The sequence below is a fragment of the Antennarius striatus genome, chromosome 2 (assembly GCF_040054535.1).
Source record: "Antennarius striatus isolate MH-2024 chromosome 2, ASM4005453v1, whole genome shotgun sequence".
In the NCBI taxonomy this organism is placed as follows: Eukaryota; Metazoa; Chordata; class Actinopteri; order Lophiiformes; family Antennariidae; genus Antennarius; species Antennarius striatus.
This window is the reverse complement of record NC_090777.1, coordinates 12,477,627-12,495,229: the sequence shown is the minus strand read 5'-3', so window position 1 is coordinate 12,495,229 and position 17,603 is coordinate 12,477,627. Positions and strand designations below refer to the sequence as shown.

At 44.3% G+C, this 17,603-nt stretch overlaps 1 protein-coding gene across 4 annotated transcripts; it reads left to right on the top strand.

Annotated features, from left to right (window-relative positions):
• The first annotated feature begins 1,301 nt into the window (after window positions 1-1,301).
• On the top strand, window positions 1,302-17,212 carry otud3 (OTU deubiquitinase 3). 4 transcript variants are annotated; one of them, XM_068305820.1, is made up of 8 exons: window positions 1,302-1,439; window positions 5,514-5,807; window positions 6,292-6,440; window positions 6,646-6,758; window positions 6,874-6,996; window positions 7,210-7,342; window positions 15,729-15,928; window positions 16,164-17,212. In XM_068305820.1, the coding sequence occupies exons 2-8, from the start codon at window positions 5,602-5,604 to the stop codon at window positions 16,320-16,322; spliced, it is 1,083 nt and encodes a 360-aa protein (XP_068161921.1). In that variant the 5' UTR covers window positions 1,302-1,439; window positions 5,514-5,601; the 3' UTR covers window positions 16,323-17,212. The 4 variants fall into 4 exon arrangements, with proteins under 4 accessions (XP_068161921.1, XP_068161904.1, XP_068161913.1 ...); XM_068305803.1 differs by lacking the exon at window positions 1,302-1,439 and adding an exon at window positions 1,683-1,829; XM_068305812.1 differs by lacking the exon at window positions 1,302-1,439 and adding an exon at window positions 1,685-1,819 and having other exon boundaries at window positions 16,164-17,211.
• The last annotated feature ends 391 nt before the right edge of the window (window positions 17,213-17,603 follow it).

Sequence of the window (17,603 nt, the reverse complement as noted above, 5' to 3'; positions counted from 1 at the left end):
CAAAAACTGTAATATGTGGTAGATGTCTGTAATAAGTGTAAAACTGTTCAGTCCCCGTGGTCACAGCTTTAAACTGCAGTATATCAGCTGCTGTTGAATTATATGTACGATGAACTGTCGCTTCAATTGGGAGGATCTAGTTTTCATACAAGGAATTCAGAGTTCTCGCTGTACCAAGATGTTTTATCACATTTTTCTCCAGATCTTTTTTTTTTTTTTTAATGTCATAAATTATCTCGATCCCTCAAATCACCTTGAACAGCTGGAAGAAGAAGACTGCACATTTATGGAAAAAATAACATCAGTCAAACGAAACATTATGTGATATAATGTGTTGTTTTTCTATCGCTGGATGTAGGACTGACACACACATACACACACACACACACACACGTCTAAACACTAGTCAGGTACTACTTTCAGGGTACCCTGACCTACCCTGAAAGTAGGTCAAGGTAAATCGCGGGATGTTTCGGTCTCTGACTGCCTTGGTTCTGGTTTATGTACTGCATTCCCCTGTGGACACTACAGCAAGCTGACAGAGCCTTCTCCACACACACACACACACACACACACACACACACACACACACACACACACACACACACACACACACACACACACACACACACACACACACAATAATGTTTTTTTTCTTGATTAACTTGTTTGTTTTTTATTCAAGAAAACACTCATTGTTACTTTGCTTTTTCTCCAACTTTTGCATCCTTTTCGGAGGCATGGTGATATTCAATCAGTTAATCAATCAATCAATCAATCAATCAATCAACCTTTATTTGTACAGCAGACGTTTCGAAGCGCTTTAACAGAGACACCCAAAAGGACTCTCCGAGCACAAGCGACAGCTTCTGCTGGCTGTGGAGGATCTAACTAACTCGTCGCTCTCTCACTGCAGCGCGTAAAACGAGCAGCCGTCGTTTTGTCCTACGGTCGATTTTAATAAGACAGGATGACGTCTCGTGACGACAAAGTCACGCGAGAAACTCGCGCGAGATCAAAACATAATGGCGATTTCCGGGTTCGAAATTTAAGTGGAGAAATGGAAAAATTGTGAATATTTTTGTTGAATGGAACTGCATATAAAGCTTACGTCCCAGGAACGCACACTGTCAGAAAATGTGCGTCAGATGCGTAAGGACGCACGCAAACGAGAACGCTGTTCAGGCCGTGACATCTGTGCGTACACACACAGTGAGATCTTTTCCTAACGACCGGAATGAATTACAACACATGACATGCAGATGTGTGTCCAGCAGCTCAGTCGGTAGAGCGGGTCGTCCAGTGATCCAGGATCTGCGGCTCGATTCCCGCTCCTGACCATCCAGCCTTGGAGCGTGAGCCGGCAGTGGGAGGCGTCAGCCCACCCCCTTAACACCACCAAGGTGCCCCTGAGCCCCAGGGGACTGCACAAAAAACATGTACGTACATGATTACTAACCACGAGGAAAACATAATAAATTATCCATGAGGATCATTAAAGTATACTTCTTATAGAATATTACTGATTTGCGTTTAAATTTTTTCTTTATAGGGATAAACTTGTCGATGTGCTTTATATGGTAGAAATGATGGAGAGAAAAAATTCATGAGGACTAAATTATTCAGTCCTCTTGATTGTAATTTCATAGTGAGACGTCGCTGGAGAGAAAAGTCATTTGTCCCATTTCGCCTTCCGTATTCTGTGACGTACACCTATAAACGTTTGCGGAACAACTATTGTAAACACAAACGAACAATCACTACCTCCTTCTGATCGGAAACGCCGAACCGTAATTCTTTACTGCCTAACTAAACTAAGGTAAACTAAGGTAAGCTGGTCAACCTGTTTATCATGTCGAACGGTCGTTAACCAGGAAATGACGACTAGTTATGTAACTATGTAGCCGCTGGAAGCTGCTGGCTAGTCCCACAACAGCTTCATGTTAGCTACAAATTGATAATGATCAATAGTCAACAAAACTGGAAATCAGTTTATGTTTTGTGAGCTAAAGGTACTCGATGAATTGTGTTTGAACTGATTTGTACAGCTACGCCTTCTGTGTTAACTCTTTAGCTAACTAGCTAGCTCGCTATCAACGAAACATGTCTTCTGAGTAATACATTCACTAAACAGTGTAGCCGAAAGAGGACACAAGCCAGCGTCTTATCGTGCCGGTCTGAAGCCCGGATAAATACACAGGGTTGTGTCAGGAAGGGCGTCCGACGTAAAACTTTTGCCAAATCAAACATGCGAATCAAATCTATGACTTCCATACCGGATCGGTCGAGGCCCAGGTTAACAACGACCGCCATCGGTGCTGTTGACCTACAGGGTGCTGGTGGAAATTAGACGAGTGTTGGTCCAAGAAGGAGAGGAGGAAAGTGTGTTGGTAGGGAGAGAGAGAAGAGGAACACCAAGAGTATAGGACTGAGAGTAGGGACGTACAATGTTGGAACTATGACAGGAAAAGGTAGAGAGTTGGTTGACATGATGCAGAGAAGGAAGGTAGACATACTGTGTGTCCAGGAGACCAAGTGGAAAGGTAGCAAGGGTAGAAGTTTAGGAGCAGGGTTCAAGTTGTTCTATCATGGTGTAGATGGGAAGAGAAATGGAGTAGGAGTTATCTTGAAGGAGGAGTTTGTTAGGAATGTCCTGGAGGTAAAAAGAGTGTCGGATAGAGTGATGAGTCTGAAGCTAGAAATAGAAGGTGTGATGTTTAATGTTGTTTGTGGCCATGCTCCACAGGTAGGATGTGAGCTGGAGGAGAAGGAGAAATTCTGGTCGGACTTTGATGAAGTGATGCAAAGCATGCCTAGAAGTGAGAGAGCTGTCATTGGTGCAGATTTCAATGGACATGTTGGTGCAGGAAACAGAGGTGATGAGGAGGTGATGGGCAGGTTTGGTGTCCAGGAGAGGAACGCAGAAGGACAGATGGTAGTTGACTTTGCAAAAAGGATGGAAATGGCTGTAGTGAATACTTTCTTCCAGAAGAGGCAGGAACTTATGGTGACTTATAAGAGTGGAGGTAGGAGCACACAAGTAGACTACATCTTGTGTAGACATGTAATCTGAAGGAGATCAGTGACTGCAAAGTAGTGGTAGGTGAGAGTGTAGCCAAACAGCATAGGATGGTGGTGTGTAGGATGACTCTGGTGGTGAGGAAGATGAAGAGGGCAAAGGCAGAGCAGAGGACGAAATGGTGGAAGCTGATTAAGGAAGAGTGTTGCATGACTTTTAGGAAGGAGTTAAGACAGGCTCTGGGTGGTCAGGAGGTGCTTCCAGATGACTGGACAACTCCAGCTAATGTGATCAGAGAGACAGGTAGGAGAGTACTTGGTGTGTCATCTGGAAGGAAAGTAGATAAAGAGACTTGGTGGTGGAATGAGGAGGTACAGGAGTGTATACAGAAAAAGAGGTTAGCTAAGAAGAAGTGGGACACTTAGTGGACTGAGGAGAGTAGACAGGAGTACAGGAAGATGCAGCACAAGGTGAAAGTAGAGGTAGGCCAAACAAGGGGCTTATGATGACTTGTATGCTAGGTTGGACAGTAAGGAGGGAGAGACTGATCTATACAGGTTGGCAAGACAGAGATAGAGATGGGAAGGATGTGCAGCAGGTTAGGGTGATTAAGGATGGGGATAGAAGTGTATTCACAGATGGCAGTGGTGTGGTGGGAAGATGGACAACACACACTGTGGCTTTGTCCATGTAAACCCCAGACCCAGATATGAGTCATCATATTTTCTCTTTCGAGTACGAGTCTCATTGTGTTCTTTACCCCCTTCTCCCGATTAAGTGTCCGTGTGAGTTTTCTGTGTGCTCCTCATTTTCAGTTTCCCCTGTCTCGTCATCATCACTTTTTTTCCTACTCAATTTCTTCAGCCTGGTAGACTGCACAGCTCTCAGTTGTGGCCAATGTATCCTGTCCTCTTTCATTTCTCCCAGATTTAATACTGGACAGACTGCCCGTTTTCAACCAGTTATGCATTTCGGCATATTATTGTTGTTGCTATCACAACAAGCTAGCACGTAGCTAGGAAAAAGCCAAGTGTATTTTGGGTTGTTTTTTTTTTCATTTAAAATTTTCCCAAAACGCTTTTTAATTGAAAATTACAAATGATTTCCGTGAATGAATTTAAATATTTAAACTGTCAACCCTCCATTTAAAAGTGTTTACATTATTTATCTAATTATTTATGTATTTCAAGGTGCTCAGCTGCCATTACACTCGCGCACCCCCTAGCAGCAGCTCGCACACCACAGGGGGTGCGCGCACCACACTTTGGGAACAAGTGGACTATGATGTTTGCAGGTGACATTGTGATCTGCAGGGAACAGGTGGAGGAGAAGCTAGAGTGGTGGAGGTTTGTCCTGGAAAGGAAAGAAATGAAGGTTAGCCACAGTAAGACAGAGTACATGTGTGTGAATGAGAGGGACCCAAGTGGAAGAGTGAGGTTACAGGGAGAAGAGATCAAGAAGGTGGAGGATTTTAAGTACTTAGGGTCAACAGTCCAGAGCAATGCATAGCGTGGAAAAGAGGTGAAGAAGCGTGTACAGGCAGGATGGAAGGGGTGGAGAAAAGTGTCAGGTGTGGTGTGTGATAGAAGAATTTCAGCTAAAATAAAAGAAAAGGTGTACAAAACTGTGGTGAGACCAGCGATGTTGTTTGGTCTAGAGACAGTGTCACTGAGGAAAAGACAGGAGACAGAGCTGGAGGTAGCAGAGATGAAGATGCTGAGGTTCTCCCTGGGACTGACCAGGATGGACAGTATCAGGAATGAGTACATCAGAGGGACAGCACATGTTAGAGGTTTTGGAGATAAAGTCAGAGAGGCCAGACTGAGATGGTTTGGACATGTCCAGAGGAGAGATGAATGAATATATTGGTAGAAGGATGCTGAGTTTTGAACTGCCAGGCAGGAGGCCTAGAGGAAGACCAAAGAGGAGGTTTATGGATGTAGTGAAAGAGGACATGAAGGTAGTTGGTGTGAGAGAAGATGATGCAGAAGACAAGGTTTGATGGAGGCAACTAATTCGCTGTGGCGACCCCTGAAGGGAAAAGCCGTAAGGAGAAGAAGAGGAACACATCCACTAAAAATCTTAAATTAATGCAACACATTCACGTTTTTCAGAAAAGTGGCGCAGATCACTATCGTTTCAGGTATAAAGCTATCCTCAGTTTGGTCAGAATTAACATCAAACATTTTAGCGCTGGACACAATTTACAGAGCTTGGTTCCTGTTGTATAAACCACGCTATCATCTGAATGAAGTGACCTGAGTCGTAGCTCTGTTATAAAGCATTGCTTAATATGTTAGTCATATTCTGGAGTTTTCAGCAGGAATTGGAAATCAGATACATGGCCCAAAAGCTATTATTTATGTGCAAATATTCATAGTTTTGAAGTGTAACGTTTCTTGATACTTCTCAATACGACATATTTATGTTATGTGTTAAAAATGTTTATTAAATAATAACCACCTCTCTTTTTCTGTTTGCAAATATTTTACAGGTATATCAAAGTCTTTACCGCATGTGCCTGCTCATCACTATAACAAGACCTATTTGGATGCTGCCGCACAGAAAAATCTGTTGCAAATATGTCACGGAAACAGACACCAAAAATTGTACGAAGCAACAAGAAGAGTGAACTTGAGCGTAAGAGAGAGGAGCGGGCGGCACGACGGGCCATTGTAAAGGACCGCAAGAACCGACCTCAGGATAGTGATGATGGAACCGAGTTTGTCAGTTTCTCCAATCAGCTCCAGGCACTGGGACTCAAGCTGAGAGAAGTCCCTGGAGATGGGTAAGAGAGACCTTCCCGCTGTTCCTTTTCTTCCTTCAATATGTCTTTCATACTCTACATTTTTTCCACATTGTTCATATATGTTAATCTTATTTTTTTACCTGGATGAAGGAGGATAACGTGTCCAATCTCTATCCAGGGGAGACCCATCAGATGACGCAAACCAGGCAAACGTTTAGGGGAAAACAGTTAGGGAAAGGAGGCCTCAAAATCACCTGTAATATGAAAGCTGTAAATCAATAGTATAGTATGGAAATCTTAACGAGAAATTGCATAGGCTAGAGATTGATTTGAAGCTTCCTGAAAAAAGTGACAGATTGCCTAAACTTTGATAAAAGAGGTTTTCTTTTTTTGCTTGGGGTCCCTCAGACAAGGGCATCACCACTGCCTCTGTCTACATTTTTTTTCCAGCACACACTCAATAACAGGTCAACACTAGACAGTCATATGTACACAGACCAGTGACTTTCTTCATTCTTTACAGGAACTGCTTGTTCAGAGCTCTAGGTGACCAGTTAGAGGGTCATTCTCGGGGTCACCTTCGGCTTAGAGAGGAGACCGTCCAGTTCATGATGTCCCATCGACAGGATTTTGAACCCTTCGTTGAGGACGACATGCCCTTCACACAGCACTGTAAGAGAATGATGCAACGGGATATCCTGAATACATCTAATCAAATCAAATACTGTAATCTGATACAACAGTTTAACTGATGGTGTTCACAGAGGACTTCTGTCGCTGCCATTGGTTTTTAATGGGAAAGTTTGAAACTGCATCTGTGTAGTGACCTCTGGTGGCCACTTGACTTCCATTTTTGTTTTTCTTTGTTCCCACCCAGTGTCCAACCTCTCCCAGCCTGGAACCTTCGCCGGCAATGATGCAATCGTGGCGTTTGCTCGGAGTCAACAGGTGAAAGTGGTCATTCATCAACTCAACACACCACTTTGGGAGGTAGGGTCAGAGGAAGATTTTCAGATTACATCACACAGTGTACGGTGCTATCATTATTACATCTTAACATAGTTTTGACATAGCTCATTCTTTATATATTCTGATCTCAACACAGATAAATGGTGCAGAGAAAGCAGCATGCAGAGAACTACACATCGCCTACCGCTATGGAGATCATTATGATAGTGTGAGGCGGACTGGAGATAACTCTGAGAGTCCTGCTCAGCTCCGCATAGAGGTAAGAATGCTGTACATAAAAAACAGGACAGCATGTCAGAATTTTCCGACTCATCCCATAGTAGATTAAATAATTTAATTCATCTCGACCCACCTCTCAAGATGAAATATCATACCAGGTGTGTTGTGTCACGTGTAACATTTCTTATTGTAATACTGCACCTATTGCATCCAGCCTGAGTCTCTGATGCCTTCTTACCAACCCTGTTCCCAGAATTTACCAAATTCACGAGGACAGCAGCGTGAGTTTGGGGATGGTCAACGAGACAAACAGACAACCCCCTCCTCCTCACCCTCAGAGGAGGACAACGTAATCTTGAACTCCATCAAGAACCAAGGGATTCCAGGTCAGACATTAAACTTAACTCCTGAGATGCCTGAAGAACTAGAGAGGCCATAAGAGCTCTTGCCATGTATAAGCCATTCAGGCTTGTTTGTTCAGTTAACGTTTCCCATGATTCAGCTAAACACTGTAGCTTGTAGAGTTAACGTGTTGATCCTCTATTCTGTGTTGGTATGGTAAACGGGGAGGGCTGGATCACTTGGGGGAGAAGAGGAAGTGACACCTGTTGTGTGGATGCTGAAATGGCGGTTCTGTGTTACTCATAAAGTTACTGAGGGAATATAAACATCGTGTTTGTTTCATCTAACATTGATAGCAGAGGATCGTTGCTAATTATAGAGTTCCGCCGAAGTATGACGAAGCCAGGCTGTACAAGTGTTGGGAAAATGAAGTCAGCATCTGGAGACTAGTCACAGAACTGACTAAAAAGAAATAGACTCTTGCCGTCTGTTTGGTGCTTGAGAGAAGAGCCAGGGAGACGGCCATGGAAATACCTGCAGAAGAACTGGACAATGATGACGGTATGACCACATTGTTAACGAAGCTGGACGCTGTGTTCCTAAAGGAGGAGAAAGACTGAGCACACAAGGCATACTCCTACTCCGATGGTGTTTCTAAAGACAGTGATGTGTCCATGACGGACTACATTATTGATTTTAAACAAAAATACAATCTGATGAGAAAGTATAACATAACCTTGGCTGACACTAGCTTTTAAGCTGTTGGATACTGCATGTCTAGATGAGAAGAGCAGGGAACTGGTGCTGACTGTGTGCACAGATCTGACGTTCACCTCCATGAAATCGGAGCTGAACAGAATTTTTGTAGGGCAAACTGGTCTGGACTGGTCATTCAACTCGGACTGTGTGTACAAGAAGGGGCAGAGCAGGATATACTTCATGAGGAGGCTGGCCTCCTTCAACATCTGTCCTAAGCTCCTTCTCATGTTCTATTAGTCCATAGTCTCCACTGTGCTGTCATACGCCATTGTGTGTTGGGGTGGTGGGTGCAGGAAAAGAGGTATGGACCGTCTGAACAGACTCATCCGCAGAGCGGGCTCAGTGGTTGGGCTGAGTCTGGACTCTGTGGATACGCTTCTGGAGAGCAGGACCATGTCTTAAGTTAAGGCTATCATAAGTGCTTTAAACAGTCGATAAGAGTGTGGGAAAAGGTATTACAGATAGAAAGTGGTTTAATATCTGTATGGGGAGGGTTCATAAACGTTTAATGTACCGTAAATAATAAGAGAAGTAGTTTGTCACTATATTGCGGAATTCGTTATTCGCGTGTGGTTCCTGGAACACAATAACCGAGAGTAATGAGGGCACACTGTACGCAGCTGCAGACCAATTGTTTTGGAGATGTAAATGTAATATATTCAACCAGAAAAGTTAAACTACCTGCTAAAATAGCACAAAGAAAAGAAAATGTTGAAGCTGAAGTCGTTCCAGTTGATATTCCATTGCTGCTGGGTAAAACATCCCTGAAAAGGGCAGGAACTGTTTTGGACATGAAAAATGACAGGGAGGAGATGTTGAAGCAGTCGGTATGTCTTGAGTTCACTAGTTCCCGTCACTACTGTTTGGACATTAGAGACAAAGATACAAGAGTCAAACTGAAAATGAAGTCCCTGTTGTTACTGAAAACATGTCTACAAATGAGAAACACAAAGTTTTCCTGAAACTTCATAAGCAATTTGGCCACGCATCAGCATCACGACAATTAAGACTCATTCAAAGTTCTGGAAGTAAAGACAAAGAATGTGCCACTAGGCACATGCAGGGCACAGTTAGGGCTTTGGGAATGGATGGGGGTGAGGGCAGTGGGCATGGTTGTGGGGCGGATTGCAGTGCTCTATGGTGCTGTATCCTCCACATATACGCCTCAATCGTCCTCCCCATCCTCCAATTTTAATGCAACATACACACACACTTTGGAGGGGGCCCTGCGATGTTTGGAGTCGTCTGGACAGCGCTGGGCTTCCCTTCAGACTTTTAATGCACCACATCCCACACTAGGTAGCACAGGAGCACAGGGTTGGGAGATGGCTTCCTCGTCAGGGATCGAGGAAGCATAAAAACAGGGAGGGTAGCGTTGACTCCACACAACATGGCGCTTCTGGTGGGACGCGGCCCTCCAGGGCCTATGGCCGGGGAGAGGCTGCTTGACCTGGGCCTGTGGCTCGGCTTGGGCTTGGGCTGCTGGGGGGTTGGGCTTGGTTGCCGGCTTTTTATGGCAGCTGGATGGTTGTTGATGGCTGCCGGTTGTCGGTCGTGGCCGTTGATTCACCGCGCAGCGATGGTGACCGGGGGTGTGGCGCTGGGGCGCTGATGTGGGGATGGGGCGATGTGTGGGCTGTCTGGCCTGGCCTGGGGGTCGGGCTGTGGAGGGATGGCCCGTGGGTGCGGGAGTAGTCGGGTGGTACGGAGTCGTCGCTTCATTTGGGGACGGGATGGTTGCTGGGCGGCTTGGCTCCTCCCCCGCGGACCTTATCTCCCATTTACCTGTGGGTGCTGCACGGCTTACCTGCTGGCCTATCGGGCGTGGCACGTTAGGTCAGCTTTATGGCATGTGCCTTGCCGCCGCTGTTGGTTGGGGGGCGGGGGTTTGGTGGCCGGCGGTTAGTTTACTTTGCTGGGTGCTGGGGTGTGGGATGGCGTCGCCATCGGTTTCCCAGTGGACCTGGGCTATGAGCGGCGCTCGGCGTGGTGGCACCTGTGGGCGGGTTGGCTGCATCGGGCCTCTGATAGGGCCTGGCATGGGCTGCCGAGGACGGCCGGCGGTATGCGTGGGTTGGCTACCTCTGGTCGGCTTTCCTCTGTGGGCGGCGGCGCGGGGGTGCTTGCGGCCCGCTGGGGATCTCTGCCGTATCTAGAGGGTCGGTGGAGCCCCTATCTCTGGTCTGCCCGCGCTTGCAGGAGGCATGACTGGCATGTGGGGTTGCAAGACCCCATGCCCGGTCTAGGGGGGCTATGTGGGGGGGTGGGTCACATGTCAACTGACCCCTGGGGCTGCGGGGGGCATTCCTGTCTCCTGGGTTTGGGGGGTGTGGCGGGGGGGGGGGGTGCTCCTTGGGCCTGTCCCTTGCGCCCTGGCGGTGCCGGCCGTTGCCTCCTTTGGGTCCCTGGGTCTACGTGGTTCTCGGTGCCCCCGGTGGCTCTTCGGGTGATGGCTTCTGGGTGCTCCTGCCTGCCGGGGTTGGGAGTGCTCGGCTAGCGTGGCCCTGTTGAGTTCTGGTAGCCTATCTGGGTGTTGGTTTCATCACACATGCATGTTGGGTAAGGATTTACCAGCTCCTGTCGAGTTCAATTATTGAGAACCATTGGGTCCCGTCAGAATGTGATGAGTCTCACTTCAGTCATCACAATATTATGCCCTCTATCTTCCTCCTACACTGGTTTCCTCTGGTGGCCTATTCTATATTATCAGGACCTCCACTAATCTGATGTTTTGTAACATTGGTGTTGAAATATCTGTTCTAAGATAGAATAAAACAGCCTAAACCTTTTTCACTCCAACAGCACTGCCTGTCTATCCACTACCTTGTTTGTGTTTTCTCTCCCTGTCTCCTTTTTCTTTCCCCCTTAACTCACAGGGGTGCAGCACTTTCCTCTCTGGCTCACAATAGGAAATTCTAATAAAGACTGACAATTTAGTTCCCAGAGAGGAGTGGTGATGGTCACATGCACGCATTAAAATATATAAAAGTTTTTGCTGCAAAACTACAATAAGCATTGATCTCATAAAAGGTTGACCCCCTTTTATGGGGTTAAACTATGAGAATACATGCAGACAAGACAAAAAAAAAAGACCAAAAAAAAGAAAGAATGTGCCACTATGCTGAAAAAAAAGTACATACAGTAACTGTGACATGTGCCAGAGGTACAGAAAGACCAAGCCCAAGCCTGTTGTAGGTTTACCTTTAGCTTCACAGTATAATGAGACAGTAGCAGTAGACCTACATGAGCTGGAACCAGGGATGTTGTAGCTTCACATCGTCGATTACTTCACACGTTTCAGCACAGGAAACATTGTGATAACGAAAAACTCCTCTGAGATTGTGAACTCCTTCATTCACACATGGATAAGTATCCATGGTCCTCCACAGCGACTGTAGAGTTACAGTGGTGGAGAATCAACAATTAGGATAGATAGATAGATAGATACTTTATTAACCCTGAAGGAAATTCAATATATCATCTGCTCACAAAAAATACATAAATACACATAACATAAAAAGAAGCATAAGAACATAGAAGAAGAAGCATAAGAAAAAGCATAAGAATAAGCGGATGAATAGAAGTATGGACTGACACCAAGGACCCCCACAAAGTATTCCCACAGTATATCCTGCCTTCACCCCCCCTTTCTATCCCCTCTTGGCTGACCTTGATGACACTGCAGCTTCAGCTTCACCCCCCCTCTCTGGAAGAGTGCTTGTGCCCCCTGATGGCACAGGGCACAAAGGAGGTCCTGAGTCTCTCTGTGGAGAAGCTGGGTGACAGCAGTCTGCTGCTGACAGAACCAGAACCACCAGGGATGGTGATGCATTTATATCAAAAGGCATGTCATTTGATTCAGCTAAATGGGATGAAATTAAGAACTGGTGCATTAATGATGTTTGGAGGAAGTTGAACATGCTGGTCAGAAGTATGTTTCCACCAGATGAGTCTGTAGTCTCAAAGAAACTTCTCAGCGTATTGGGACAAAACACAATTTGTAGCCAGAGGCTTTGAAGAAGTTAACATTGAAGAGTTATAGAAAGATTCTCCAACCTGTGCCTCAGAATCTCTTAGACCCACAGTCCCCAACCACCGGGTCATGACCCAGTACCGGGCCATGGGCCATTATGTACCGGGCGGCACCGGGCAACTGATAATTATTAATTATCAGTATAAAGATGTTTTATTTTGACAAGTGACTTCTGTGCGGAATGATGCACAAACCACTGCATATTCGACAGTCAGTGTTCTGGATTAAAATCAAGGCAGATTATCCTGAGATCGCCCAAAAAGCATTGAAGACCCTGCTTCCAGTTTCAACCTCCGATATTTGTGAAGCGGGATTTTCTGCAGTAACCAAACAAAACCAAAATATCGAACGTACTGAACACACTTCGGTTTTTATTGTCTCCCATTATTATCCCCAGATGGGACCGGCTCAATGCAGAGAAAAATAAGCTCAGAGTTACTACTAATTCTCATTAATATTATGATTTGATTGACTTATTCACCCTTTTATATATAAATTTTCATTATTTCTCCTACGTTGAATACACTGATTATAAATTGTTATAGTCCAAAATAAACTTAATCAGCACTGTCACGTGACTTGTGTTTTTTATTATTATTTCTTATTAATTCCCTGCTAGTTCCCTGCTCTTACTACATTGTGATCTGCAGTCAGAGCAGGGAACAGGTGGAGGAGAAGCTAGAGAGGTGGAGGTTTGTCCTGGAAAGGAGAGGAATGAAGGTTAGCCGCAGTAAGACAGAGTACATGTGTGTGAATGAGGGGGACCCAAGTGGAAGAGTGAGGTTACAGGGAGAAGAGATCAAGAAGGTGGAGGATTTTAAGTACTTAGGGTCAACAGTACAGAGCAATGGAGAGTGTGGAAAAGAGATGAAGAAGCGTGTACAGGCAGGATGGAACGGGTGGAGAAAAGTGTCAGGTGTGATGTGTGATAGAAGAGTTTCAGCTAAAATGAAAGGAAAGGTGTACAAAACTGTGGTGAGACCAGCGATGTTGTTTGGTCTAGAGACAGTGTCACTGAGGAAAAGACAGGAGACAGAGCTGGAGGTAGCAGAGATGAAGATGCTGCGGTTCTCTTTGGGAGTGACCAGGATGAATAGGATCAGGAGTGAGTGCATCAGAGGGACAGCACATGTTAGAGGTTTTGGAGATAAAGTCAGAGAGGCCAGACTGAGATGGTTTGGACATGTCCAGAGGGGAGATAGTGAATATATTGGTAGAAGGATTCTGAGTTTTGAACTGCCAGGCAGGAGGCCTAGAGGAAGACCAAAGAGGAGGTTTATGGATGTAGTGAAAGAGGACATGAAGGTATGAGAGAAAAGAATGCAGAAGACAGGGTTAGATGGAGGCAACTGATTCGCTATGGCGACCCTTGAAAGGAAAAGCAGAAAGGGAAAGATTATTATTTCTTATTAAAAATGATTTTTGTTCTAAAATAAATAATTTCATGAATAGAGATGTTTATTAATTTGTGAAAAAAGGTTTTTCATTGTCTGTTGATGTCTGCATTTGACATCAGACCACTGCGGTGATTCATTAGTAGATTACAGCCGTCCTGGCATCAATAATGATTATCAAGCAAATGAAGGCCAGTCCATGAAAATATTGTCTAAAATATCTCCCCATATTGTGTGAGATGAAACCGGTCTGTGGTGCAAAAAAGATTGGGGACTGCTGTCTTAGACTATAGTTAGCTGTAGTTTGCCAAAATCAGTGGGAAGTCTATTCTATGGACATCAAATCTGCATTCTTACAGGGTATGGAGCTGTCAAGAGACATTTTTGGTCGCCCTTCACTTGACGCAGGTGGTGCACTGTGTACTGTGGATACTTGCGAAATGTACAGTATATGGTCTTGCAGATGCATCGCTTCATTGGTATTACAAGGTGATGAACACAGGTGGTAAAATGTCACAGGTTGATCCAGCAGCCTTTGAGTGGCTAGATGAGCAGTTTAAGGTTATTGAAGTATTTGCATGTGGTGTTGCTGATTTTGTTTGGGCAGGCTCACAAGACTTCTCAGCAAATGTGATCCCTTTATTGAATTCTGTGGTCCATATTAGACGAGAGGAGCATGGAACTTTCTCCTATGTGGGAATAGACTTTGCCACTGTTGAGGGTGCGGTTCAGGTACATCAGAACAGTTACACTGAAAACCTGCAACCACTTCATATACAGGCAGCATGCTCTATGCAGAGGGATACACCTCTTAGTGAGAGAACAGCTGAGGTCAAAAATAAGTTGCTAAGCATACCAGATAAGATGTCATCTTTGGTGCTTGTAGTTTGGCATCAAGTGTAAAAATGCTACTATACAGTCCATTCATGAAGTGAATAAAGTTGTCCGTAAACTAAAGTCAGAGAGAGTGGCCCTTAAGTTTGGGCCACTGATTGTTTTGCAGTGATCTTCCAGATGGAGGAACTCGGAGGAAATGTAATTACTCTTGTGGGAGAAGAGGGAAAGTTTTCACCTCTATGTCGGCAATCAAAGAAAATCCGACTTGCTTGCTGGAGAAACTCTTGCTCTGTCAGACGGAATAGACAATGCTATTTTTCTGGCAACCCTGTTTACAGAGCTCACCACTGGAAACACTAAGTTAGATGCCCTTCCATGGATCTTCCATGGAGCTGGCAGTGGGGTTGCCAGCTCACCTCCCGAGCACTGCTGAGGTGCCTCAGAGCAAAGCACTCCCCACAAGCTGCTCATTTGGGGCCCCACCTGGGTGGAGCTGCCCGCCACTCTACCTACCCCTGTATATACTGCATCTTACAGGTCCTCTTGTGTGTGCATTTATGTCTGTTTCAAGGGCCTATACACACACACACACACACACACACACACACACACACACACACACACACACACACACACACTCTCACACACACACACAGATATATACATATGTATCTGTGTGTGTGTGTGTGTATGTGCATGTTAATCAGTAAATGAGTGGAAAAAGTAATTTCTCCATGTGAGATTAATAGATTCTTTTTTCTTCTTCTTCAAAACATGTCACAAAGAAGAAACTGCGTTTAGAAATAAGTGGAATTAAGGATCTCATACAAAGCCAGCAAATTAAAGAGGTTCTTTGGTCAGATACAAAAACTCACAAATATACAATATAAAAAAAAAAAAAAGCTCGTTGACTGCCTGACAAAAAAAGAAGCCTCAGCTCTGGTGCTTCTGAAAGCAGTGGATGAAGGACCGAGGAGTATGTGAAGATTTTGTGGTTAGATTGATCATTAGAAAACCGTGCAGGTAGATATGCTGAAGAAATACTTTTGTTCAATTTATTTTCTTTCAATGTTCAGGGGTTGTATTAAGAGTGAATTTTATTTGTTACTAGATGATTTTGTTTAGTAACATTCTTGTAATAATTTAGAAAAATTATATATTTATTTAAAATGCACAAGATTGTTAACGTGTGGCTTTACACACTGGATCACTTGAGTAAGAAATTACACCTGTTGTGTGGATGCTGAAATGGTGGTTCACTGTTGTTCATGATGAGAACAAATAAAGATATTGAAGCAATATAAATGTTGTGTTTATTACATCTAACATTCATTTCATTAGCATATGCTGTCATTAGCATCGACAATCACATCTCATTGAGTCCTACTTTTGTGCTTTCTTGCACAGGTGATGAAGAAAATCTCCTCCAACTGAGTGCAGCAACCATCAATGCCGAGTGGCTGGTGGGGGCCATGCTGGGACAATCCTGCCAGGGTCAGTGTGGCTCAGGATCCAGTTTAGGATCCTGCTCATCCTGCAGAGCTGCCTCCACTGACTGCAGTGAACACAGACAGCCAACAGAGGGCAGCAATGCGCAAAAATTGAAGGTGGACTGTCTCATCCCGTTTTACTAAATTAATAGCAGAATGACCTTCATTTAAGGCCCTGCTTTAAAAGTTTTATTCACTCATTTGACCTTTCTTCATGCTACTGCATGTGGATGGACTGCACCGTTTTTTTGCCTGTGACAGAGACCTTTATAAATGCAGGTCAAAACACACCTCAGTTAAAAATTAGATTGAGTCAAAATAAAATCTTTATTTCCATCTTCCTTATGTCCAGGTATCTAACAAGCAGAGGAAAGAGCAGCAGCGGCAAGAGAAGAAGAAACGTCAGGAGGAGAGGCATCGGCAGAAGTTCCTTCAAATTAAAGGAAGTCAGGACCAGAACCTGTCAGAGGCTGTTACTTTAGTACCAGCGCTCAACACTCTTAGTATATAGACTGGGGAATAGCCAGAATAACCTGCCGCTACTCAAGCTGCCAGTGCCTGATGCTGTCAATAGAATTTTGCACATAGATATTCTTTAGTCACAGTTGATGACTTTTCCTGAAAAGAACCCTGTAGTTTCTTTGCAAATGCTAAAATGGTGCCTGCAGTTTTGTGTGGGAAGTGTGAATGCTGTGAAAGATGTGAGAAAGACTATCTTTCAGTGTTTTTACAGGGTTTTGATTTAGTTCAACCCCTGGCTGTTATATGTAGATACCCCTCTGACCTGGCCTATGATCCATGCTCCCTTGCTGCTTCCTGTTCTGGACTTCTGATCTTCATAACAACCATACAGATGATGTGGTGCAGCTGGGCTTTTAAGAGATTGAATTAATGTCATTTCAGATAAGTGTTCAGTCCGACCAAAGAAGGGGGAATTATGTTGTTATGCAAACAGGAAAAGGAATGTTGCAATAAACTAATGTAAAAATATTTTTTGCGTGTGTGCCAAATAATGTATTACATAATTTGTATTAGTACATTATTTTTTGTTAAAAGGCAAAAAGTTTATTCATTCCTTTGATCAAAAGCTTCAGCCACTTATCTGACATTCAGGTTGTGGGTCTGCTGAAGCTTTTCCTAGCTGGGGGAGTGGTAGATGACACACTGTACGAGTCACCGGCTCATCACAGATCCATGCATGGACAAACATTCAGGCTCGTATTCACACCTATGGACAATTTAGCATGTCAAATTAACGTAAGTTGTATATTATTGGGAGGTGGGAGAAAGCCAGAGAACAAAACACAAGAAACTTTGTCCAAAGCCTAAATTCAGTAATAAGTATTGAACTTAATGGTTTTTGCCACCTTAAACAGCAACATGCTAACAAGGTAGTCAGAGATGGCAACATCCCGCGACACCCCTGAATTCAAAATTTACCTTGACCTACTTTCACAGGTCAGGGTCATTTAATAAAAGACCCATGTTCCAACATATAAACGTTGCATTCTATTTGTCATGAGGTTTCAGAGATATGTACCTAAAAAGGTATAAAAGTGAAAATGTGACCTTGACCTAGTTTCCAAGTTCGAAGTTGTGATCTTTTCATCCCCTTACCTCCCTGAATACAACGCCTTTTGTTTTGTCTTTCTAATCCAGCTCCTGAGTGTACAAAAGTTGAAATTTGACCTTGACCTAGTTTCCTGAAGGTCATCTCATTTTCATCCCCTTTTGCCACCCAAGTAATGTGCTTTTTGTTTCATCCCCACCTGCAACGGTTGTAAAGATATTT

Excerpts from the sequence above, each read along its gene's own strand:
- otud3 (XM_068305820.1), top strand. The coding sequence starts at position 5,602 with ATGTCACGGAAACAGACACCAAAAATTGTACGAAGCAACAAGAAGAGT. Across the intron at positions 6,441-6,645 it reads CATGCCCTTCACACAGCACT|TGTCCAACCTCTCCCAGCCT; the intron begins GTAAGAGAATGA and ends GTTCCCACCCAG. Across the intron at positions 6,997-7,209 it reads CTGCTCAGCTCCGCATAGAG|AATTTACCAAATTCACGAGG; the intron begins GTAAGAATGCTG and ends CCCTGTTCCCAG.